The 24,665-nt window shown below is 38.7% G+C and overlaps 1 protein-coding gene across 1 annotated transcript in view; it reads left to right on the top strand.

Annotated features, from left to right (window-relative positions):
- Positions 1-24,665, top strand: part of TTC37 (tetratricopeptide repeat domain 37) — a gene marked incomplete at its 5' end in the record, with an annotated part of 34,456 nt that overhangs the window by 7,536 nt on the left and 2,255 nt on the right. Inside the window, 21 exons of the mRNA XM_009572790.1 lie at positions 167-343; positions 1,302-1,446; positions 1,614-1,692; positions 1,812-1,873; positions 1,997-2,053; positions 3,154-3,222; positions 4,192-4,266; positions 4,899-5,040; positions 6,199-6,292; positions 6,872-6,949; positions 8,237-8,361; positions 9,198-9,321; positions 12,134-12,352; positions 13,171-13,243; positions 13,973-14,026; positions 14,129-14,240; positions 15,535-15,663; positions 16,299-16,420; positions 18,361-18,519; positions 21,260-21,412; positions 23,206-23,336. Of these exons, the coding sequence (XP_009571085.1) occupies positions 167-343; positions 1,302-1,446; positions 1,614-1,692; positions 1,812-1,873; positions 1,997-2,053; positions 3,154-3,222; positions 4,192-4,266; positions 4,899-5,040; positions 6,199-6,292; positions 6,872-6,949; positions 8,237-8,361; positions 9,198-9,321; positions 12,134-12,352; positions 13,171-13,243; positions 13,973-14,026; positions 14,129-14,240; positions 15,535-15,663; positions 16,299-16,420; positions 18,361-18,519; positions 21,260-21,412; positions 23,206-23,336 (2,379 nt within the window). The remainder of the gene's footprint in view (positions 1-166; positions 344-1,301; positions 1,447-1,613; positions 1,693-1,811; positions 1,874-1,996; positions 2,054-3,153; positions 3,223-4,191; positions 4,267-4,898; positions 5,041-6,198; positions 6,293-6,871; positions 6,950-8,236; positions 8,362-9,197; positions 9,322-12,133; positions 12,353-13,170; positions 13,244-13,972; positions 14,027-14,128; positions 14,241-15,534; positions 15,664-16,298; positions 16,421-18,360; positions 18,520-21,259; positions 21,413-23,205; positions 23,337-24,665) is intronic.

Raw genomic sequence — 24,665 nt, 5'->3', positions numbered from 1 at the left:
ATACCTATAGCTTGAATACGAAGAAAACTGAATTAAAAAAATCTAACAGCTCGTTGATTAATTACATTTGAGTTTGTGCCACTCTTCAAAGTGGTGAACTTTCTTTCAGAAAAGGATAATTGAACTGTCTGAATGTTGTGCGGGTTTTCTATATCATTAATTACAGGGCAACAAAGCACCGTCCTGATGTATCTTGCCTCTGGAAACTGCTCGGAGATACCTGTACTAGTGTGCATGTTATTTCACCAGCCAAAGTAAATGTTCAAGTTCTAGGATCCCTCCTGGGTAAAAACGCAGGCAAACAGATGCTGGAGAAAAGTGAGCTGCTCGGACTGGGAGGAAGGTAATAATTTTTATTATCAAGAGCTTCCATGCAGCTAGAGACTCTGTAGAGTTTAAAGTATTCTAGACTATTTCATATCTAGAGAATGAAAGACATGCTGATCTGTCGACACCTGCATATTGATGAAAGTTTAATGCGGTGGTAAATAGGGTCTCATGCTTCTTCCAAATTACACTGCTCATTTCAGAATATGTTAGCTGGATTGCCATAGTGGCTGTCAACACTTCGTCTAGCACCTGCTCTTCTCCTTGATTCTGTCTCCAGAGCATGGCTGCATCCTGCCTGCCATTCAACAAATTGTGCCTCTTTAAATTGAGTGGTTGCAGTAGTTGCTAACTAATTCTCCCAGGGCTACTAAAGTCCAAGATGATACTTTAAGCTTTCTGTCTGTACTCTTTCTTATAAAAATGTCATCAATTCTTGCCCTCAGTATAGGGTCTAGAGTACCTTGGAAGAGGGAATTCCTTGTTTCTGGCCCTGGAAGCTCATGATGGTAGAAAATATTTGTAGTATTTCTGTAGCCTCTTCTGTGGCTCCCTCTGAGCTGTGTGCAGTTGGATGTGTAAGGCAGGAAATGGAGCTGCTTAGTAAATCTCAACCACAATATGTGAAGTCAAATATTTCCTAGGGGAAGTCTGATTAACTGTAAAAATGACTGATGTTTGTTTTAAGTAAAAGCATGCCTGTTGCAGCTGACACAGCTTTGACGTAATGCACATCTGTGGCTTCACAAGTGGTGGGCACTACAGACTGCCTTTAGACCAGGATAGATTCTATGAAGATAATTGAGTGAAAATTGGTTAGTGTTGTTTGCTTTCCATTCTTGTCTGGTTTTGTTTGTATTTATGTATGTTTGCTTGGTTTAGGTTTTTAAGCACTCTTTTGAGTGTTTTTTCATCTTTCTGCTCTTCATGTAGAGAGGCTTGGAATAATGCTTCTGTGATTCATGTTTCTGTAGGTGTTACGGCAGAGCTTTAAAATTGATGCCTTTGCCTAGCATATGGTGTGATCTTGGAATAAATTATTACCGACAAGCAGAGCACCTCACAGCAGTGGGCACTGACATGAATGAGATCAGTGAACTGCTAGAGAAGTCTTTACAGGTATTGCCTATTTTTCCTGTTACATTCTTTAAAATTTAAATTGGTGTTGGTGCTTGTCTGCATACTCTCTCTGTCCTCAATAAAACCTATATTTCTGGATAAGTAAGTGCATAAAGTCTTAATTTTTGCTCTTCTAATGATATAATCCACATTTGGTTTTCTTCCAGTGTCTCAAAAAAGCTGTGAGGCTTGACAGCAAAAATCATCTTTATTGGAATGCACTTGGTGTAGTTGCTTCCTGTAGTGGTAAGTCTTCAGCGAAACCCCTAGCTCCATAATATCCTAAATTAGAAGGCAACTTGACTAATGGTGTTTATGAAATTCAGTTAGATCTAGCTCTCCTTTTTTCTTTTTTCCCCCCCCAGCTATTGGGAATTATGCTCTTGCTCAACATTCGTTCATCAAATCTGTTCAAGCTGAGCAAATCGTAAGTGCTGTAGGCAGCTGCCATCTGTTTCAAGTGGGCATTTAAAACTTTTTTCCCCTGATGCAATGTTATTTTTGAATATAGTAATAAAACATTGGTTTTAACTTTATTTGTTCTGTCTAGAATGTTGTTGCCTGGACAAACTTGGGGGTTTTGTATCTGGCAACTGGAAACATTGAGGTAACTCTCTTTCCCATCTTCAAATATAGTTTCCCTTTCCGTATTTTTTTTTAAGGGAATATATGGGGGTGGGGGTGTGGGCAAACAGTGAAGAGCATCCCTCAGATTCAAGAAACGTGCTTCCTTTGAATTAAATAAAATTGGCACCTGTACCTTACTTGAGGCACACGAATTAAATACTTGTTCTGGAGGGAATAAGTGAACAACTCCATTGGTGAGGTAGCTTTCTAAGCAACTGGATGGAATGAGAAGTACTTGGAAGGACTGAGAAGTAGTTAATCAAACCAATGCACACAAGGTTTGATCAAGAACTCTTTTAATTGTAAGTCACAAACTGAACTTTGAGTTTGAGTTTATCATAGGTTGCTACTTTCTGCTCATCAGCATGTCATATGATTTACTGTAATTCTCTGTAACCTTAGAATTTCTCTGAAGAGAAATTAGAGTACATCTTAAGTGAAGTCCAGGGTTCTCATGCAGCTAAAACTACATCCTGTCCTATCGGCTGATCAGAATTACAGAAATTTTGTTTAATTGGAAATGTGATGGTCAGAATTATTTTTAATCAAAATAACTTGATACTGCAGACTGCTTACTGCTAAGACTACTAGTACTAAGACTTTGTTCACCTTATGCCACGTTGAGGGAGGAACTCTAAACATATGCAATCCATAGGGAAAAGACAATTTGTGAGTGGTAATCAGTTTTCCCATTTTGAAAATGTGTTTGTTCAACTGTTTGCGTAAAGGAAAAGCAAATTTCCAAAACTGGATCCTCCAAGAGTCAGATTTTAAAATAATAATTCTTCTAAGAGGTAATCTAGCTGCTGAACTGTATTTGGAAGGGAGGGAAACTTTGGGTTTATAAAGTTTTTTGGGGTTTTTTTTTGTTTGTTTGTTTGTTTTTAAATAAGACTAAAGTGGTTTATTTCTCTGGGCAATGCATTGCTCTCTATGGCACAGTAGATGTTTTTTGTAGTGACCTCATTTTGTCCATGAAATCTTTTCCAATACTACTGCATGTCAATACCTGTGTATACTCGAACGTGCTCTGTCACTATGCCAGACAGTACAATAGCACTGTTATCTTTGCTTCTACAGCAAGCTCATGAAGCCTTCAAGGTAGCCCAGTCTCTGGAGCCTTCTTACTTGTTGTGTTGGATTGGGCAGGTAAGATGACGAAAAATAATGATACTGTGCACCAAAACCAGTTGTTAGTCGAAGAGGGGACTTGGACTCCATCCTAATAATTGGTACTTAAGCATGTTCCTAAAAATTAAATGTTTTAAGGAAAGGGCGTTGCTTGTTCACCTGAGGGTGGATGGGACCCTTTGTTTCCATGGTGGTAGTACAACGGACGCTACATTCATCAGGTATCTTTATATAATATTTTTCTGGCTGATGTTATGAGTTCTGTAAGAAACTAGCTATTAAAAAAACAATCAGTGTTTGTGCTCTGAGGCTTTTTATTGAGCATTGTCAACAAAGCACCATCTTCATAAGGTGCTAGTTATTTCAGCTTCAGCTGTACCTCTAGTTCATTATATGGTGCTGCTTAACTGTCTTCTCAGCCCCCCCTGTCACTCCCCCAGGGCCACTGTTAGAAAGAGCAAGTTTCTGATGTACCTGGGACAAAAGCAGTTCTTACGTCTTGGGAGGTCCCTTCCTCCTCCTACGACTGAGGGTTGGATATGCTTCCACTGGTATCTAGGCCATCTGTGAATAGTAGAAATACTTGTGACTCATACTTTTATGATCGCTCTAGATGCATTTCATAATCCCATGCTGCTGACCTGCTAATACCTAATTGAAATTGGATTCTAGGGAAGAACTAGCAGCACCACATGTCGAAATTCAGCTCCTGTCAAATGTTGTTATAAGTACATAGTCTTTGTCCTGAAGAATGTGAAGTAGCAGCGGAAGACTTTGTTTCAAGTGCTGATACAGTGGAAACTGCTTGTGCTCCCTTTAATTGTGTTCATTTTATTCCTAAAACCAATGTTTCTTGGAGAGTATGAGGAAAAGAAAGTGTTTTCATGTTAAATGCTTAAGATGTGCCTGATGTAATGTGTGCTGAGTTTCTTGTCAATGTCATAATTTTTAAAGTGCCTGACCACAGCAACTCTTACTTCTCTGTAGGCTCTTATTGCAGAGACAGTAGGCAGCTATGATACTATGGATCTCTTCAGGCACACCACTGAACTCAGTATGCATGTAAGTATAACAGTTTTATTGTCCTGAAGTTTCGGCATATCTAATCTCACTGCTGAGGTGATGTAATTTTTAAAAAGATATGCATGTCTTGAATGATGAAACAGTTATGGTCATGTTCCAGATGAGATTGTCTGACTTCGGTGGTGTTGTTCTGGCCTGTGCTGGCACTGAATAGCAGGTGGTTATTTTATTAAATGCTTTAGTCCCAATGGTCCAAGAAATCAGCTCCATAAGTTGTGAAGAAACATTCTTGATGTTCCACAGAGTTGGACAGAGATCAAAGGCATAAATTGTAACTATTCCAGGAGAGAGCAAGGATGTTGCCAGTACCCTGAGTTCTAAAAAAGGGGAGGACTTTACGTTCTCTTAGAGCTTTTTTCGTCTGTCATCCCTCCAGTGGTGCGACAAGTGATATATTAGTGTAAGCATTCTCTTTGCCCAAAGGACAAGTTAAAACTGTGTGTGGGGTAGTTCAGTTTGATGTTTTCTTCTCCTGCTTAACGCTGATGCAGATTTTTAGCCAAGCCTCTGCCTTAAACTACAGAATTGTTATTATAATCTTTAATTATTTCACTGTTGCTCGAGCAGGTTTAATGACTCCTATTTTGGGGGTTTTTTGTTTGTTTCTTGAGACTGAGGGAGCAAAAGGCTATGCCCACTGGGTGTGTTCAACGCTGCAGGATAAAAGCAACAGAAACACGGAACTGTATCTGTACAACATTGTTCAAATGAATGCTATTCCAGCAGCCCACGTGGTCTTGAGCAAATATACAGGTAGGTAATTTAAATGCCTCACTAACCTGTCAAGCTTAGGAGATGCATTCGGAATGAACATACACTCTAGTACAGGTGTATATCTGGCTGGGTTGGGGAGAGGCTTTTGAACTGTCAAGTAAGTAATCAAAACAGGGTAAGTGGGCCACTGATTTTTATTACCACACAAAGATGAAATAGGTGTGAGTTCTGTCTTCCTACTCATTCCAGCAGATTTTGTTTCAAAGACCGGTCAAAATAAGGACCAGAACCTTGTCACGCTTGTCATCAGGTGTTTGCTATCAGACTTCCTTGGGGGGTGTCTGTATGCATTGGTGCAGATAGATGCTAGCTCCTCTGCCCCTGTACCGTGACATTTGGCAGGAGCCTGCTCACGGATGCTGTGTAACTCCATGACCTCAAGCATATGATTGTGTTAACCTTCAGTAGGAGGCGGACCGTGTTCTCGGGCATGGTTCCAAGCCAGCATGGCCTCCCTGTTGGGGTAGGCTTGTGTATGTCTAGCCCGGAAGCTAGATAGAGCAAATGTGGATTTTCTTTAATCTGCATCTATTAATAAATCCTTTGAGTAATCTGTTGCTGATTTTTGAGAACTACAAAATAAGGTGCAAACACTTAAAATGAGATAAATGTGAGACTGTATTTCTTTGTGAAATCCCTGTTCTTAAACGGACTGTAGGAGGGGCCTACAGGATCCTTCCTAGTCTGGGAAAAGAGGTTAGAAGTCTGAGGTGAGATGACAGCTGACAAATCTGTGCCTTAGCTACTAATAAGCATTTCAAAGTTGTAGTATTAAAAATAAACCGTAAGATTCTGCTAGTATTTTATTGGAGTCAATACAAGCTGAATGGTTTCCTATTTCATTAACAAAAAACCCCAGACCACTGAAAAACTTAAAATATATTGAGTGCATTAATGCGTGTCATGAGATTTTAAACATTTTTGAGCTAACCTGATGTCATGTTGTGGGTCTTAGTGGCTCTTCTTTATTTGCCTGCAGGCTGTCAAAATGATTCCCGTGAGCAACTGACAGAAGCACTTGGCAAAGTGTTTTGTATATACGCATGCACTGTAGCATCAATGTAGCAATGTCTTTTAATGCTTTTTCACAGCTCTTTCTGATCATGTACTCCTATATTGTCAATTCTGATTTTCTAGAAAGAAATCCAGACGATGCATCTGCTTTCACAATGCTTGGTTATTTGAATGAGTATCTGCATCTAAAAAGACAGGCAGCAGATGCCTATGAGAGGTAAACTATACACCCTGAAAAGTTTATTGATAGAAAAAGAGGTCAAGGAGCTTCTATGCACCAGCTGAAAAACTTACGGGTTTTTCTTTTCCTTTAGTAAACCGTACTTTCTCAGTGTAACAGTACATTTCAACTAAGTGTAATGTAAGGGGAGGTGTGAGGATGTTCTTATATCAAATTTGGAAATGCAGAACACAGAACTGGAGAAGTAAAGGCATTCCAAGGCTTGAGTGTCTTACCAGGACATTTAGCTAATTCACTGTGTGGGATTTAAGTGAAATTTTGGTTAACTTGGTTTTAGTTTTGGTCTCTACCCCATTCTAATTAATGGAGGTGGCTGGGCTTTGTTCTGTTTTTTTCTTCTCTCTTCTTTTCAAATGGTAAAGGGAGGTGGCAAAGGAACGATGTTTGGTGAACATGTTTGCTGATGCATTAAAACTGTAAAATAAGCTCTGTTTGTGCTTAATTAGCATAGAAAAGCTTCTGCATAAAACACTTGTCCGTTCTGCTCTGAAAACTATTGCCAAATATGCATGTTATAGTCAGATGGTAATTATTCTTAATTGTGGTTATTTTCAGGGCAGCTTCATTGCTGAAAAACTCTGAGGATACTGAGAAATATAATACAGCAATGCAAAACTATGGCAGGTCACTGTGGTAAGTGTTTGTTGACATATTTTTCCCAGCCCCTAACTTCAGCTTTGAATGTAGTGAATGCAGTGGGTGAGGCTGAGAGGTGAAAGGTGGTTACTAAAAATAATCTGTTAAACATCACTCTTAATTGTGGATAAGTTTGGCTGAACGCCAGGAATGGGTAGTATATTTAAAAAAAAAAAAAAATTCAAATTGCAAGGAATTGCTGTATGTCTTCATAGTTTATAATATGTCAGTGATTCCCTTATCCTTAGCTTAAGTGCCTTAACATAGTCTACACAATGTAGCTGTTGTATGGTCTCCAGAATAAATTGGGGTTTTTATGGTCTCCACACTTGAGATATGTAGTAGGCGTAGTCTGAATAAAATAGCTGCTTCAGGGTTTATTCAAAATCCCTTCTACCTGCCCTTTGAATTTGTATTGACTTGTACAACCTGAGGCATGTGGGGTTGGGGTGTTATGTACACGTAGGTGATACTTCTGCTTATGACCCCCTCTGCTGCAATCCTACTCACAATCCTAAGTTCCCTTCATGATTCCCTTCTGGGTCTGAGGGAATGCAGGACGCAAGTCTTAACAGGTGAGGACTTTCAAACTTCTCTTTGATATGAGATAGCTCAAGCTCTGCTAATTAGATTTTTGTCAGCTCTTTAGGGAAACTTCATATATTCTTAAGTTTCTGTACATGACACTGGAACTTCTACGCTGTGATAATGTGATAATTCATTCTTTAATTTCAGGGAAGATTTTAGAAGCAACTCTACAGTTTCCCATAGTCTCAGATCCAAGCTGCATGCATGGTGATTTCTGTGTGCCACTTACACGAGCAAAGCTCCAGTAACTAATGACTAGTTCTAATAAACACAGTCCTGTATAATTTCTTCCATAGTGGTGTTAGAACAAGAATGCTGTATCTTTGTCTGTACATGCACTTGCCTGTCTGTGTGCATGCATACTTTGATTTGCTTTTTTCATGTTTCTCCTTTGCTATTTTCTCCCACTCCGTTGTGTTGACCATTAAGCGACATCCTTACATATAGCTGTTGTGCAGATGGGGAGAAGTTTTTCCTATCAATTATTTTTCATGCAACAGTTAGTTGGAGAGGATAGCTGCTGTAACAGGAGGAGAGTGGGGAATATTGCACATTCTTGTCCTAATCTTGCTCTTTTCCAGATGTCTGCTTACAACTGATGTGGAAAAGAGGAAACTGGTCTGCAAGGACAGCTTGTCTGAATCACAGCAGCTGTTGCTACATCCTTCATGCCAGTGACTGTTTTTGTTTTTACAGTGCCCTTGGTCAGTGTGATAAGGCCATTGAGGTTTACACATCAACACCCCTAACTGAGTTTGATGGCATTGTGGGGATAGCGTTAGCCTACTTCAAGAAAGGACTCTTACAAGAAAGTATCAAAGGTAAGCGTCTGCCTAATTCAGAGCATTATGGGACACTTCTCTTGAGATGAACCTTACCAAAGTTTGTTTGTCTGACCAACCTACCTGTAGTTGTTTAACTCTTTGAGTCCTAAAGCGTAAGTACAAATTCCACAACTATTTTAATCATTAGGCTGTTTAGCAGGGTGCTAGAACTATTAAAATGTACAAAGGGAAGCTGCATTTCTTCAAGTGTTTAATTCTCGTCCATTAAGCTGTTGTGCTCTTAGCTTCCCTTGTTCTCAAATGAAATGGCTTTCCTGGAAAAATCAGTTCTGGGTAGGGGACTAATGTGTTGTTCAAAGCACTTACGCTTTAGTGCTAAATGTAAGTGCTGTATTGTCGTGTTCTGCACTGCTAAGATGTGAGACTTCACAAAAAGGTATACTGAATTGTCAGTGTAGAAGTGTAAGCACTTGCAAAGGAGCAGCCAGCTCAGCGTTTTAAATAACTCTTCGTTTTTAATTGAAGTGATGTGCACCCATCTGAAGTGCTATTCCATCAATAAACTGTCATGGGAGTATTTAAACTGTGTTCTTTCAGGCATTTTCCGGATACCCAATATTGCTTTTCCATTCTATTTCCACTTGCTACATATTAAACAACTCCCAGGCTCTACACAGCCCTATAAATCTGGCGTTTCCCTATTTACAGTTACTTCCAAAGTCTTAGGCAACTTTTTTGTCTTCTGTCTGTGATTTGAAGTGTGAAAATGTAGTGAACTTGAAACCAGAGTGCCCCTGTGTATGTGTTCTAATATTGTGCCTTTCTAGAGGCTTTATAAATGTATTCAATTCTGTGTCTTGCATTTTTACCAGCTTATGAAAAAGCCTTGTCTGTTGCTGAGTCTGAACAAGATAAAGCACATATCCTGACTGCCTTGGCAATAATAGAGTATAAACAGAACAAAGTGGATGCTGCAAAGACACTGCTGTTTAAATGGTGAGTGGAGGAAATAATAATCAGTATATTATGTTTTATTGTACTGCTGAATCCTCAGATTTACTTTTTGGGGGATCTCAGGTGGATATTTTCTTTTTGTGTTGCAGAGTAAAAGTGGGAGTGGATGCAGTGTTCTTTTAAACTTACTCATGTGATACATCTCTTTTGTTTTATGGCCTGTGTCATCTTCCCTATTCTTAAAGCTGTATGGAGTGGAAGGATTAGTGGGCTGAGCAGTTCGGATGTCTAATATCCTTGAATGGTAGTTTTAAGAGGCTTATCTTTTAAGATTATGTTAATCTGTAGTTGTCCTAAGCATTAGGCAGTATTTTTGCTCTTTAGCTGTGTCCTGGTTTCAGCTGGGATAGGGTTAAATTTCTTGCTAGTGCTGTGCTTTGGATTTAGTATGAGGAGAATGTTGGTAACACACTGATGTTTTCAGTTGTTGCTAAGTGCCCTCCTAGTCCAAGGACAGCTCCCATGCCTACTGACTGAGCTAGGTACACAAGATGGGAGGGAACATAATCAGGACAGCCAGCTCAGCTGGCTAATGGGGTATTCCATACCATGGGACGTCATGCTCAGTATATGAATGGTAGGCGTGATCCAGGAAGTGCCGATCGCTACCTGGTTATCGGTCAGCGCGGGTGGTGAGCAATTGCATTGTGCATCACTTATTTTGTATATTTTGTCATCATCATTATTATTCTCCCTTTTCTGTTTTATTAAACTGTCTTTATCTCAACTCACGAGTTTTTCTCACTCTTACCCTTCCGATTCTCTCCCCGTCCCACTGGGGGAGTGGGGGGGAGTGAGTGAGCGGCTGTGTGGTATTTGGCTGCCTGCCAGGTTAAACCACGACAAGCTGTAAGAAATCTAGATGACTAATGAAAACAATTTCAGTTTAAATAGTCAGAAATGTCCAGAACAATTGTGTTCCAAGCGTCATAGACAAGGACAATCTTGTAGTTTCCCCATGAAAAGGAACAGATCTGTATCAGTTGTTCACTTAAGTCATGAATGTCTTCTTTTTTCAGAGCTGTGGAGGCTAAAAACCCATGCATCATTGTTAGTGTTCTGGTAGCTATGGATTAAGAGCTAATATCTCAGCCCCTCAGGATCAACTCTCTCAATAGAGAACTCCAGTAGTGGCTGTACAGTCTCCGTCTTGCCAGCAGACTCCTGAAGTTACTGAAATAGTGAAGATCCATGAACTAGTAGACTCTAAATCCTGAGTAGCGGATGATTAACTAGCTAGGGACCTGATATTTCCTACATCCTATTAATCACTGCAGACTTCTATTTTTGTCATAAACATCAACAATGAGAATTTTCTACATGACATTAATTGTTTGTGTTGAAAGAAAAAGTAGTAAATGGTTTAGGAAAGTAACACTAGAGTGAATATGTCTAGACCTCAATTTGGAAGCACAGTGCTGCAAAGGTATATGGTGGATTTTAGTAATAAGAAAAAAAAATGGTGCATCCTAGTCCAATAGACAGATATCTTTATTGACTGGAATTCATGCTAGATGACTTAAAGGGCCTGAGTAGGACCTTCAACAAGAACCTGTCTTTCTTCTTTTCTCATGGCCAGTTTGGCACAGAGATGTTTAGCAATGAGTATGTCTTTATAGCTGATATGATAGAATCCCATTTTTTACTTGTCGAAGGGCAGCACCTTTGCATCAGATAACATAGTGCTGGCTATTCAAGTTTATGTTTAACAGCTCTTAGAAATTTTTCTTGCCAGGGACTGAAAACAAAACATAGAACTGGAAGTTTACATTCTTGTCTTTTTTTGGAGGCAAAAATAATCATTAGAAGCTTGATTAGGAGCCTATAGTCACCTGATAAGTGAAAGTAAGCAGCACTTCATGCTGTAGCTATGTTTAGGACATGACAGTGAAGTAACTCCAAATTACTATTGCCATGCACTGTTTTATTTGCCTCCATTCAGTTTCTATTGCAATTTATTGAATTCACTTTATTGTAAGAACACTTTCAACTAGTACATCAGTTAAGGTCTTTGATTTTGGTTGGTTGTATTGAGCTCACTGTTTATTTTCACCAGAGTTGAAAATCAGGGGATTAACTTGAGTTAAGAGTTCTCTACCTATACTAGAAAAATTTGCTGAAAAAAATCAGTAACTGTATCTAGTAGGTCTCCAATAAAGCTTGGAATACTATTGATAGGACGTTAAACTGCCTTTCATAATGAAATGAATGGAACGGTGCAACTGGTAGTGGTACTAAAACTACTAGATGGTGGAAAGCATGCTCAAACTACCTTACGTTGAAACAAATCTTGAAGTAAACAAGGCATAATTTCTCAGAACATCCCTGTTCTCAGAAAGAGCAGTTCTGTGCAGCAGGCTCATTTCTGGCTTTTTGCTTCCTGGATTTCTGTTGCAAAGCTGTAAATAGGCACACTACAACTCAGGTTTGGTACTAATTAGGAGTACAAACGTCTTCAAGAAAAGAAAAGTCAGTGTTACACATTGTCTCTTACCATTCATTTTATGGCTTTTGCTGAAGGACAATTAATGTGTCAGAGTCTTGCCAAGTAGTTATACATTATAAGCTTGAGTGCTGAAATGGCACATAACCAACGCTGTTTCCCGTATTCTGAGATCTCAAGGATACTGACGTAGCTTGATCCACGATCCCACAGTGAGAGGCTGTTAATTCTGTATACCATACATGATACATAGGAGCAAGAGGACTCAGAAGAAATAAGTACTGTGATGTTAACAGTAAGTTTAATTTATGTTACAAAATAACATCTCCTTCCCTCCCTCTGATTCAACAGCTCATTAAAGGAACCTAGTACGGAAAGTCTGAAGGCTTTGTGCACACTAGGACTGGTGAAGCAGGATGCTACACTTGCAACAGCAGCCCTAAAAGAATTACTGAAGCATGAAAAAGGGGACGATAGGATTTATGAGAGGTGCCTTATTGCATCTGCTGTTTATGCATTGCAAGGTAGAAATGTGGGGGTCCAGAGAGAAGTCTCCAAAGCAATACATAGGTATGTTTTTTGTCTTTCTTTAGATTGTCTTGTAAATGTGTTGCTTTGATTACACTGAATAGTAAGCAAACCTCTGTTCACTTGCAGCATTCTTCTAAAAAAAAAATAAAAATTGTTTTTCAGAAGTGAAGTCCTCACTTAAGATTATAGCATCAATTGACAGAAGCTTGCTTTCTGATTTATGGGATCAAATGGCAGAAGTTTTGTGGCTTGTTTGGGGTTTTCTTGTTTTGTTTTGGTGGCTTCTTTGGTAGCTATATCAGTTCACTGTGCTATAAAAGCATTTTTCATCATATGTAGCAGAACCTTCAACGTAGAAAAGTCTCTAGGGCTTTTTAATATTTAACAGCCTATGAAGCTGTTCATTCCGTTAGCTAAATGTCTGTGTTTAAATGTGTTTTGATTAGTCTTAGGAATATAGAAAGGGGGAATTTTAATCATTGCCTTTAAGGAAACCACACCTTATAGTCTCTCCAAGTGTTTTCAGAAACTATTCTTTATGCAAACTGTTTTTCTCCAACTGCAGTTGAAATTCCTTGTTCTTCAGACTGTGAGGACAAGACATGTAGTCTTAGAGTTTGTTTTCTTCCCGTGAATATTGATATGCATATTGTACATTTTATTTCTTTAACCGGCAATGTAACTTCAATATTGTGTTGTTTGTGTTAAATTACTACCCATGTCTATTTTCAACCACACTGGGTTGTTTTGTTAATAGAAAAAGATCCATTTGGGGTTTATAGCAACTGCCTATGAAGTCATGGAAGACCAGGTTCATATCTAAACCAGAAAGTCTAATATCCTTGTTCTTTTTGTAGTAACCCTGATAATCCTGCACTCTGGTCTCTTCTGTCTCGACTAGTTCCGCTGTATGCATCACAAAAGGCAAAAGTAAGTGCATTGCTGTAATACAAGTGTGCAGTTTACATCCTGACGAGTCTGTGTTGTTTCTTAACTAAAAAAAACCCCCACCTTTCAGTACATGGACATTCACTAGTTAATAGGAAAACTTAAGGCTTACATACACAAGCACATACAGAGCAATGCACAGGTACATACTGAAGTTACATATCCAATTGTTTGCATCTTTCATGGGGTAACAATTCTTTATCTTCTTGAAATAAACTTACAGGAAAAATCTACTAGAATTATTATATATACACTATGTATATTTTTTTTGTTTAGTTTTATACATATGTATGTGTGTATATAAATATATATTAGGATTTAGGTATGTTGAAATTGGTTAATCTAGTCAACGTCACTTTTTGCATTAGCCAGTATTTCCTTGCTGCTTTTATGGTTATTATTAGCTCTTCTCCAAATAAATACTCTTTGTCTTAATTTATGTCAATTATGAAAACAGAAATAGCACCTGAAAACAAACCCCTTTCTATATGGGGCTGAAATTAGAAACGTACAAATAAGCTCTAATCGTGAATGTCTCTTCCTGATTCTATATAAAGAGATCATGCTGTAAGCAAGCAAAACATCACATTGTGCAAACTTTGTATTTCTGATTAACAAAGATAACAAGATCTTGGTATTACATTTTGTGTAAAATCTCTTAATTAATCAGTCATATAATCAAATCAATTATCTTTTTTTTTAATCTTGCAGGGGGGAACTGTGGCAGGAAACGTTGCACATGTACTTGATGTAAACCATGGAAAGGTCTGGCTTTCTTAAAATGCAGACTTTATAATTCCATAACAAATCCTAAAATTAATTCCATCTGATCACTTGTATTATAATGTTAAATCACTTTTTTGTTCTGTTTTATTGCTGAATATTGCAGTTAATCAATTGGCAGCAGGATGTCACATGTTAGAAGATGAGAAAAACAATCCTCTGAAAAATATTCAGAAGGCAATCCACCTCTGTCCAGGTTACTCTTGTTCTCAAACACAGTAGTGATTTTTTTTACCCATCAGAAACAAAATTATTGTGCTGACAAACAAACCTACTTTTCTTGGGTTGTTTTATTGTTTTGGATTGTCCGTGTATGTTTTGGGGAGAATGCTTAGAGTTGGAATTTTAACTGTCATTCCAAGTTTAGATACGGGGAATTAAACCAGACAATGAAAAAAATCACTGAGTTTTAAGGCTTGTTCTGAAAACATGGGCAATTTGTTAATCCCTCAGCAGGAGAAGAGATAAGTATTATTTTGTATATTAGACACAAAAGAAAAACACATGTTCCCTCAGAGTCAGTACGCTACACGAAGCAGAAGAGATTTATTCATCTAGCTGGAGAATTTGGATTGGAAATGTTCTGTTACAATATGCTGGTTATGAACTATAGGCAACTATTCATCTATTACTAAATGGTGATCTTCATTAAATGTATGAAGTGCAAATCTAGTGGGGTTTTCAAGGGCTAATTTGCACTTGATAGTGAAATACCAGAACTTGTTTCATCTGCAGTAATTTTGCTCTGATGCATTAGTGTGGCTGCAAGTTAAAAATTTCAGTTACTTTCCCACAGGTACTCAAGACTATGACTGCTACTCAAAAGCAATATACTTTACATTTTACTTTGTTAGATCTTCAAGCTTTGTTTCGTTTTGCTGGTAAAATTCATTATCTTTGGGATGAAAATTTACATGGGTGGAATCTTTAACTGAGCTCTGTCTAGTTCGGGACAGAGATCCCTCTTCCAGTCATAGTTGCTCTTCACGGGGCTAGATGAGGGTAAAGCTGACACTGGAATTAGCTGACACTGGAAGTAGGCACCTATCACCATAACTGGCATGCTAGTGGTCAGACAAGACTGAGTCTGTATGACTGAAAGCTGTGGATGGCATCTTGGGATTTTTGCTGCCAGTTACGCAGCACTAGGTGATAGTCAAGTTCAATCTGTATAGTCAGAAGAAAACTGGCAGCTGCAGGTTATCATACCAGTGGCTATATAAAAAATATATTAGTTGGCTTTAGAAACAGCATCTTTGTCTTACAATTTAAAGAATCTTAGTAGTTAGAGGCAAATAGTTATCAGCTGCCTTGGGCTGAGCTGATGTAAGGGTCTGATTGAATTACTTGCCTTGTTCTTGCTACCTCTTATTTACAGTGTGTGGTTCCATTGATGGCTGTTTTTATGCTTAATCTGGTAAAGACCATTCCAAATGAACTACCAGCGTATTTAGAATGGGCACGAGTTGCCTTTAACCATTCTTTTCTAGATAATCCTGCTGCCTGGGCAGTGCTAATGGCAGCCTGTCATGCTGAAAACACCATTGTCTGTCTAAACAACACTCAGCCGAAGCGAACAGGTCTAGAGATGACACTTTTATCTACAGTTTCGGCCAAAAGTAAGGCGTACAAGTTTCGTAGTTTAAAAAAATAAAATAAAATTGAAATGCTCGAAGCTTGCAAGATTCTTCTAAATTTCAGAAACTTGCACATAAGCTGAGAACTGCTCAGTAGTGGTTTGAGCTGTAAATGTATTTTATCACATAAAAATGCTTAATCCTAATGCAGAGCTGGGTTAATTACTTAATTGCAGCTTGCTTTCCCCTCCAAAGCCTCATATGCTTTTTAAAAATAGTACTTCTGAACTCTAATGCCTAAATGGATGGATGGATATATTGCAGCGCAGGAACACTGCTTACAAGGAAAAGCTGGAGTACTCTTGAGTTCTGGAACTTTTCCAGTAGAGGGATAACCTCAGTCTCAGTCTTGCTCAACATCTGTAGTGTTTTGAAAACTGGAATTAAAATTCCATGTTTGATTGATTGTTCTCAAACCATTAACTCAAATAGTGTATTCTTTTTTTCCCCTCTTCTTGCTTTTAATTTTACCATCTCTTAATGTTCCTACTAATGAAGGAAGCCATGTCAGGTTAATACTCCTAAAAGTTCTCCATTACCAGATTGAGAGCATGTGACATGTTATGGCACTACAGCGTATACAGTAATCTGGTTAAGTGTTTTATCTGTTTTTGCAGCTGGAGAAAATAACCTTCCACATAATTATATCCGGACTCTTGAAGACTGGTGCCTATGTCAAGCTATTACCAGTCTAGAGGAGTCTGGTAAACTCTCAGAAGCTGAAGCTCTTTGTACCAAGGTATGATGGAATCATACTGGCAGACTGTAGTAGAATTGTATAGAAATCATGATTTGTGTGCATTTTACAAAAAGGTAATCTTTGAATTAGCAACTGTCTGTTCCATCAAAGCTCCAAGATGCAATAGTTGTTGGCATTTGCTTACTCCCCAAGATATTCACTGTGCTTGTAGCACCGAAACTGTGTTAATAGTTGAAACATGCAGTGTATGACATGACAAAGCTAAGTTTGCCCTTCCTGCCTTTATTCATTAACCTACTGTTAAGTAAAACATTACAGAAATACAAGGCAAGAAGTCTAGGTAGGAGACTTGCAGGGGACTTAAATGTCTTCTGCTCTGTTGTGTTGGTACTCCATTTCAGAGCCACAAGTGGATGCTACAAGTTTAATTATTAAAAAGAAAAGTCTTGAGGCAACACAGCTGGGGAAGAGGACTGGCGTGTTAACAAGCCTGTGCGTCTGTGTGTGCTTCATGTGTTCATGAATAGAAGACTTGGCAAAAGATAAGCAAAAAAACAATGGGACTCAGCAGCATACATCCCTGACTTTCATTAAGGAAAATGGCTAATCCCATGCAAATATGCTCCTTGCTTATGGCATTTCTGTATTAATGGGGAAGGGAGTTTAAAAACAAACAAACAAAAACCCACCACCAACAAAAAAGCAGATTCTGTGAACATTCTGGTTGTCTAAGGGGAAGTACTTTCTTGTTTCTTTGTTTGCACCAACAAAAAAGCAGATTCTGTGAACATGCTGGTTGTCTAGGGGGAAGTACTTTCTTGTTTCTTTGTTTCCTTGGTGAGAAGGTGTTTTCCTTTTCTGGCCAGCATGTCTACTGACCTGTCTTAAAGTAACAAGGATCAGAGACTTCTAGACATACAAGATGGTATCTGGGCATGAGGGAAGGTTATGGTGGGTTTTGTTTGTTTTTTGTTAGCTAAATAGCTTGGGGAGAGGACAGTCAGTGCCTGCATTTTGTGAAGAAACAAGAGTAACGCTATCTGGTACCACAAACTCTCATTGACAGTTTTGGATCCCAGGATTCTCAGAAAGCAGTGTAACTGGGAACGATGAGTCAGGCACTGCAGTTGTTCAATTTGAGACAGGCAACGTGATCCCACACTTTTTAATGGGGGAAAATTGCAGCAAATACTAGCAGCTTCTATTGTGTTTCAGAAAGTCTCTGCACATCCATGCGTTCTTTGCAAAGCAGCAGCTTGTTAAGGACTCAAGACAACCTATTTTGTTTTTAAAAAAATGGGTGAAAAGTACAAGTGTTGTTTCTTAGAACAGATCTGGTTTGAGTTACAGTTCTTGGAAGTGTTGGGATTTGAACAGGTAAAATAGCATGTAATGTGACTTGCAGAAGCTTCACATGCTTCACCTGAGAAGGGTAAAGCAACAGATAGCTAGTTTTCTGTCTTTGCTTTTTTGCATGAGTTTGTTCCGAAAAATACTCTGTAGGTATCTGCTGTTATTGAACCAGAAATGTTTAGTAAAGTGCTTCTGTTCCAGTGAGAATAAAGCACCTTAGCTGGGAGAACTGAAATTGCTTAGAACACACTGAAGGTCACTTTTAGCCACAGGACAGGTTTTTGTCCCCATTAGCCCAAAACTTGTAGTGATTGTGAAGCCAAAGGAGAACTAGAGGTCTACCATTTACCTATCTATCTTTCAGAAAACTCTAAGGGTAGGACAGGTACAAAATTTAGGATAGACTTCAAATGTATTTTGAGGACAGCAAAAATGTTTTCTGTTTTCATGTGTCAATTCCTGGAACACTTCTTTGTGCAGAGTAGGAGGAAAATGCTATGTCACAAGCATCCTGAGATGGCTTTCAATGCTGTTTTCTGTAAAGATGTAAATGGAAAAATCAAGGTGTCTTCTGATATTTGGAAATGATAATTCTGATATCATGTTGAGCCTTGTTTTGGTTTTAGGGTTTAAAAAGCTGCCCTGAGCACCCAGCTCTGTTTTTGCTTCTGAGACAAGTTCAGTGTAGGCAGCTGCTGCAGTCTCACAAGGAACTTCCAGACACCATCCTGGAGGAGCTTCGCAAGACAGTCATGACCAGTTCAACTTCAGTTGCAGCCTGGCAAGTAAGTGTGGATTCTCTCCCTGACTTTGGTGTGCCACTTTCAAGAGAGTATGCACTACAAGTGGGTGAGAGTTTGTTTCAGTGTTTGCTTTTATTTGTTGGCCAACAGCCAGTGACAGAAAAAACAGCTTGTATTCAGTTCTTTATAAAGTTGTAACTTCTTTAATACTTGAAATAATAAGGACTGTTTGTAAGAGCAAGCAGGCATGGAGGCAGGAGAATTACAAACCTGAGATAAACCCCTGGTACCTGTGTCTTCAGGGACCTGTGACTTGGCACGTGAGCAGAAACCAGTGAAATATTTCATAATCCATAAGAATAGATGGAAGTAAATGGTTTCCTAATGTAGTCATATACAATTCCTTATTCAGGGTCTGAAAACCTGAATAAATCTCTTTGTCTGTAGTCTCCTGGTGTCAGGTGGCACCATTCTTTTGAATAAGTTGAGTCTGTAGGGAAGAGAAATCACTCCCGGTAACAGTGTTCACTCGCTCCCTTCCATGGCATCACAAGAGCTCATTTTTAGTTAATATGAAGGTGCTATAACTTGCTTCCTATGCTGCTTCTGTGAGACAATCTGAGAAGTCTGTCTCACACATGCCAAGAGATCTTTCTGGTGATGCAGCATATTTATTTATTTATTTCCTAACCGATGCTGTTAGTTAAAGTTACTATCTTCCTTTACCAATGTTAGCAGCACATTGTTTAGAAAAATTCCCTGAACTTTCAGAGTCCTTTATGTAATTACAGGATTTATGGTGCTCCCTCTGCCTGTTGAACAAATAAAACCCTGTTTGTGGTAAGATTCACTAAAGCTGATATCAGTCTTAAAAGATCAGTGCAAGGCTGCTGTAGAGATCATTATCTCACTTGTTACAAGGCTGCAGATCCTCTTCCCTTCTGGAATATACGAGTATCATTTGTGGAAAGGTGCTTTTTTTGATGCATTTTTCTTTGACTTGTGAGACTTCATCTTTCTGAACTGCAGAACTCATTCAGATTGGATTTGCAAAATATGAGGGCATGCAAGATATGATTGTATCCTCTATTTTAGTAAGATATTTTGAAAATGGAATTAGGGCTTATATACTATTCTTCAAGCATCCCTTGCATAGCCAAGTGTCATCTTGCTTACAAGCAGGGAGAAGTGAACTGAAAGTGTATGTGGTTTGGAGGGAGGGAAGGGTTGTTTTGTTTTGTTTTTTTAATCCTAGCCTAGAGGCTACAGGTGAATACCTCTGAGGAAGATCTTTTCCATCTTCAATTAAAGAAGATATTTCTCAGGGCTTGGGCAGCATTCTGAAAAAGCCTGGCTGCTACATCTGTTCCTAATGGATAGATCTATGCTTTTATGTTTTCTGGCTCTAGACTTCCTAAGAGTTTGATAAATGTTTTGTCTTACTCGGAAGTATCCATCATGATGCCTTACAGTTTAACTAAGTTAGAGGGGCCATTAACTTTGTTCTTTGCTTAAGTTTTTGGCTTTTGCCTAAATGATTGGTTTGCAGGATTTAGGAGTCCTGCTCAACTATTGTTCTGATGGCTGTTCTACTTTTTGTGCTGTAGCTTACCGGGAAAACAGAGAAAACTGGTCTGGCAGAGCTGCTGTTGTGCTTTGCATGAGGGTTTTCTTCTCCTTCACATCTTGAGTGCTAGATATCTTCAGCTGCAAAAAACTCTGCGGCCAAGGAAAGCTTTTTTTTTTTCTGCACATGAATGGATGTTTTACTTTACCAAGCAGTCCTGCAGCTTGATGTCAAGAATGCACAATCTCACTAGTGCTAATAAATACTTTTTCGTGTGTTTCTTCTTAATGATAAATAACTTCTATGCATCAGAAAACGTTAAGAATTTTGCCCCTTCTAACATCACGCAGTCTTTAGATAGCAAAAGTCTAAGGACCTTTGCTTAAAAGCCAGGGAATTGTTTCTTAAGAAGAAGTTGCCTTGTTGGCTTAGTGATCCAGCAAAGAATATTTCTAAATGTGTGGCTTATGCATCTTGATGCATATCATGTACATGTCAGGGATTTGCGAACTTGTGGCTGCGTCTGCTTCAAAAAATGTGACATAACTACAGAATTAAAGAGGGAGGAGTTAGAATCCTTTTCCTTCTTTTCATGAGCAAATCCAGGACATCATCTGCTGTTGGAGCAGGCAGCAGGAGCATGAAATTCTGCACAGATCCCAGTGTCTACTTCCTTAGCCCCATCTAGCTCCTCCAGCATGACCCTGCTGGGTCAGAAACTGTGTAGCCCAACTCATCATCTGAGCTCAGGCTCACATTGTAATGTCTTTCATGTTCCTGGCATTACTTAGATGGGCTGGAGTTTCCTTTGTTCCAGAGGAAAAATTATCTTTTGATCTCTACAGAACTTTTAGAGGCAAATGAGGCACCACAGAATGCTCTTCTAGTCTGAAGGATGGCTTTCACAAAGCCAGTCGTGTTACTTGTTCACCTGTGAGCAATCTCCAAATTAAGAAAGCTGTCAAACAGTTGTCCATGGGTGTTCAAAGGGACTCCGAAATAAGTTACTGTAGTGAGGTGTACTGCCAGCTCTGCAGCAGACTACATTTTCCTGCAAGGTGGTGCACAGTATGTTGTTGGAATGAAGGCTGGGTGAGTGGTGGTGTTTTAGCTAATAGTATGCTGTGGTACTCTCATAAATTGAACTAAATTATATTACCTAATGGATGTGTGTTTTGGTGGCTCCAACTGATTTTGTTGGATGTTTATTTTCAGTGGCTGGCAAAAGTGTATCAGTCTCAAAGAATGATGGTTGGAGCAGAGATGTGTTACAGAAAGAGTCTGCAGTTGGCGTCACAGCAGGGCAGCTGGAACGGGAAGTTATCCAGTCTGCTCAGGCTAGCTATGCTCGCGCTGGAAATCTGCATGGTAGGATAATCAAAATTACATAACTGCATGACTTAACAGGAGTTCATGGGATGTAGGGCTTCTGCAGCCTTTAAATGAAGCCCCTGTTTAAATGACTTTGCATTTTATAAATGAAAAGTAGAGAATAAAATAAGACTGCAAGGGGCAGTGGACTGTTTTTAGAATATCTCTTTGTAAGAGAGGTTGCTTTGAAATAATCACATAGAACCACTGTGTACATAAAGAGGCTAACTTATTGAATAAGGCTTATTTCTCTAATAACAGACCATCCAAACTGACATACCCTTCAAGTCTCTGTCCTCTTGTTCAGACAACTGCTTTAATAAATGTTTTTCCTGCACTGGTGCCTGGAGACTTCAGTGAAGTTTCAAGTAACTATATGCTGTATGGTCATTTCTAGATACAGTGGCTTGCCTTGAAGTATAAAAATAATCTAAGAGGAGTGTATCTTATGGTATAAAGAAAATTATTCTATTCCTTGCACCGAGGGGCCGGGTGAACGTAACTCATGCTTGGCGAGTGTCTATGTTCTCTTTAAGCATTGTCACTCTAGAAACTTGAAGTGCACTACCAGACTTCTTTAAAGCTTGGTGTAAAAGGTAGATACTGCTGTAATCTTGGCTAATGATTTTTCATGTATTTTAACAGATGATCGAGCTAACAACCATAATCAAAATCAGGCAAAGGAACCCTATATATCCTGAGTGCTGGTATAAGAAAAGGCAGTCAGTTTTACCGAGGATAAAGCTACAAAGCTGTTGCTTCTGGTGGGAAAAGAGAATCCCCCTCAGTGTAGACAAGTTTTTCTCACAAGCCATATGCTTCAAAGGCAGAATTTGTCAAGTGACAGGATTTTTCCTCCCATGATTCTTCTGTCCGTTTTCTAGTGGTATGCTCCCTGTTTCCTATAACTCCTAAATGCCTCCACAGGCCACAAGGTACCCTCTAACTTAATTAACACTACTTCTTCAAATGTTGGCCTGAATTGCCTGAGAATATACAAGACTTTGTTTAAAAATGTAATTAGTACAAATTTTATTATCTCGGCTGTACTTTTTGCATGAGCAGAGCAGCTGATCAGTGAATTTCTGTTTGGCCTCTAATCTGCACTGGCTTAATGAAATGTGCAAAAGCCTGGTGAAAACCTTGCTCAGATCCAAGCAAGCTCTGTGTTTGAAAATTGCTTGTCTCCCAATTATCTGTCCAAATGAAAATTTGGGCACCCCTTCAAGTACAATAACTTGAATGCTATCCGGACAGAATGGGGATAGTAAGATTTTTCTTAAGCCAAAAGATACAGGGATTTGCTGAATAGTTGCTCTATCAGGTAATTACCATCTTGGAGTTGGTTTTTACTTCTGGTAAAATATGATGTCACTTCTGGGGATAAATTCTACATTCTAGAATATTGTACATGGGATGAAGATTTACAAACTGAAAAGCAAACAAGGCTTTGTGGTTAAAACAAGCATTACTAAAACATGTATGGAAAAAATGAAAAGTTTCTTTGCATAAACGGGCAAATGGAATGCTGACAAGACAGGTTCTAGAATATTTAACATGACTTTTCCAGGCTCTTCTAAAACCACTGTTTGGGGTTGTTTGTTGTTGTTGTTTTGTTTTTTAAGAAATCTCTCTCTAACCTGCCAAATACTTTATATAACTCATAACAGCTTGAATTAAACCTGCTCTCTAGAGAGCTGCAAACAAAAACTGATTTACAATAAAATAAAGCCTACAATAAAGTCCTTTCTTCTTTTTTTTTCTTTCTTTTTTTTTTTCTTTTATCATAGGCTAATGTCTCAAATGAGCACTGGCCATCCTTGGTTCAGGAGGCAACAACTGAAGCTTTGAAACTTTCTTCTTGCCCCCTGGCAGCTCTCCTACAAGCACTGCTACAGTACAATCGCAAAATGGGAGCAAGGTATGCGTGATCTGTTAAGTTTAAATGGAACACACTGTCTAAAAGTACCACCGGTCATTATCCCCCGATCTAACTCCAAGAACTAAAACAAAATTGAAAATAGGAATTAATTCTTGAAGTAGTATGGCAGTTAAAAGGGAGAGAGGGGGAAGGGGTTAGTAGTGTGGGGAGCAGGAAGCAGCAGAATCTTCCTCCTTTTCCCAAAAAAATTGTAGATGACCAAGAGAGAAACAGCTGTAAGACATCTTTTATTTTAACAGCATGTTACCTAAATAAATTAATCAGGAAAGACTATACATTTCTCAAAGATCTTGTTAAATAGCACAGTGGAAACAGGCATCACTACACTGTCTACTGCTAGGTTTCATTTTGATCCTAAATTGGGCTCACAGTCAAAGTTTGTGTTCATTCCTGAACAACCATAGGTTTCATTTTGATCCTAAATTGGGCTCGCAGTCAAAGTTTGTGTTCATTCCCAAACAACCGGGTGCTCATTGTGGCTTTTTGAGGAAGGGGAGGAAGATCTGGGGGAGAGGGCTTGGAAGCCTCCTGCTTTGTGAGTTTGGTTAAGTCTAGTTTGTCTTTTACAGTGTTTTTGCTTAAGCTATGGAAAATTGGAATATTCTTGATGGTTTTGTTCAATAATTTCACCTGGTTTTATAGTTAATTCCAACGAACTGGCTTACTTTCTCTGTGGGCTTTTAAGAAGGTGACAGGCAGCCAAATGTGATTGTGATGGTTGTCAATTATAACTAAATTGGGCTGAAGACTTACTTAATCAATTAAAATTACTCTTATTACAATTTCAGATATTAACTTATCTGAACAGTAGGGTATATCACAAGATCTAATTGATTTGTCTAGGTGTTGCAAAATCCTGAAACAAGAAATTAATCTTAACTACAAATAGCAAACAAGAAACTGATGTAACCTCCTGTTACAACCTGTTAAATCACAGTGTACTGGAAAATCACATTGCTTATAAAGGGCAGAATTCTTGAAACAAGAGCCAAAGCTGATGGAGCACCAGTGAATGAATATGACATCCTTAAACTTAATTGCCAGTTTTTACCAGATTTATAATGACACGATAAATTTGAAAATGTCTTGGTTAGGTATAAGTGGGCGGGGTTGGAAGGTAGTATCAGCCAAATAGAATTTTAGATTTTGTGTAGTACTCCATTCCAATTTCCTTCTCTTCTGCAATTTCACATCTTGCCTCTGTGTTTGCAGAAACCGCAGTACCTTTTGTGAGTGCCTGGATTAAATATTACATTACATACTATTCGGATCATTAAGATTTATTGTAGCACCTGCTTCTCTCGGGTG

Source organism: Fulmarus glacialis, unplaced genomic scaffold (genome assembly GCF_000690835.1).
Source record: "Fulmarus glacialis isolate BGI_N327 unplaced genomic scaffold, ASM69083v1 scaffold750, whole genome shotgun sequence".
NCBI lineage: Eukaryota > Metazoa > Chordata > Aves > Procellariiformes > Procellariidae > Fulmarus > Fulmarus glacialis.
This window is presented reverse-complemented; position numbering and strand designations above follow the sequence as displayed.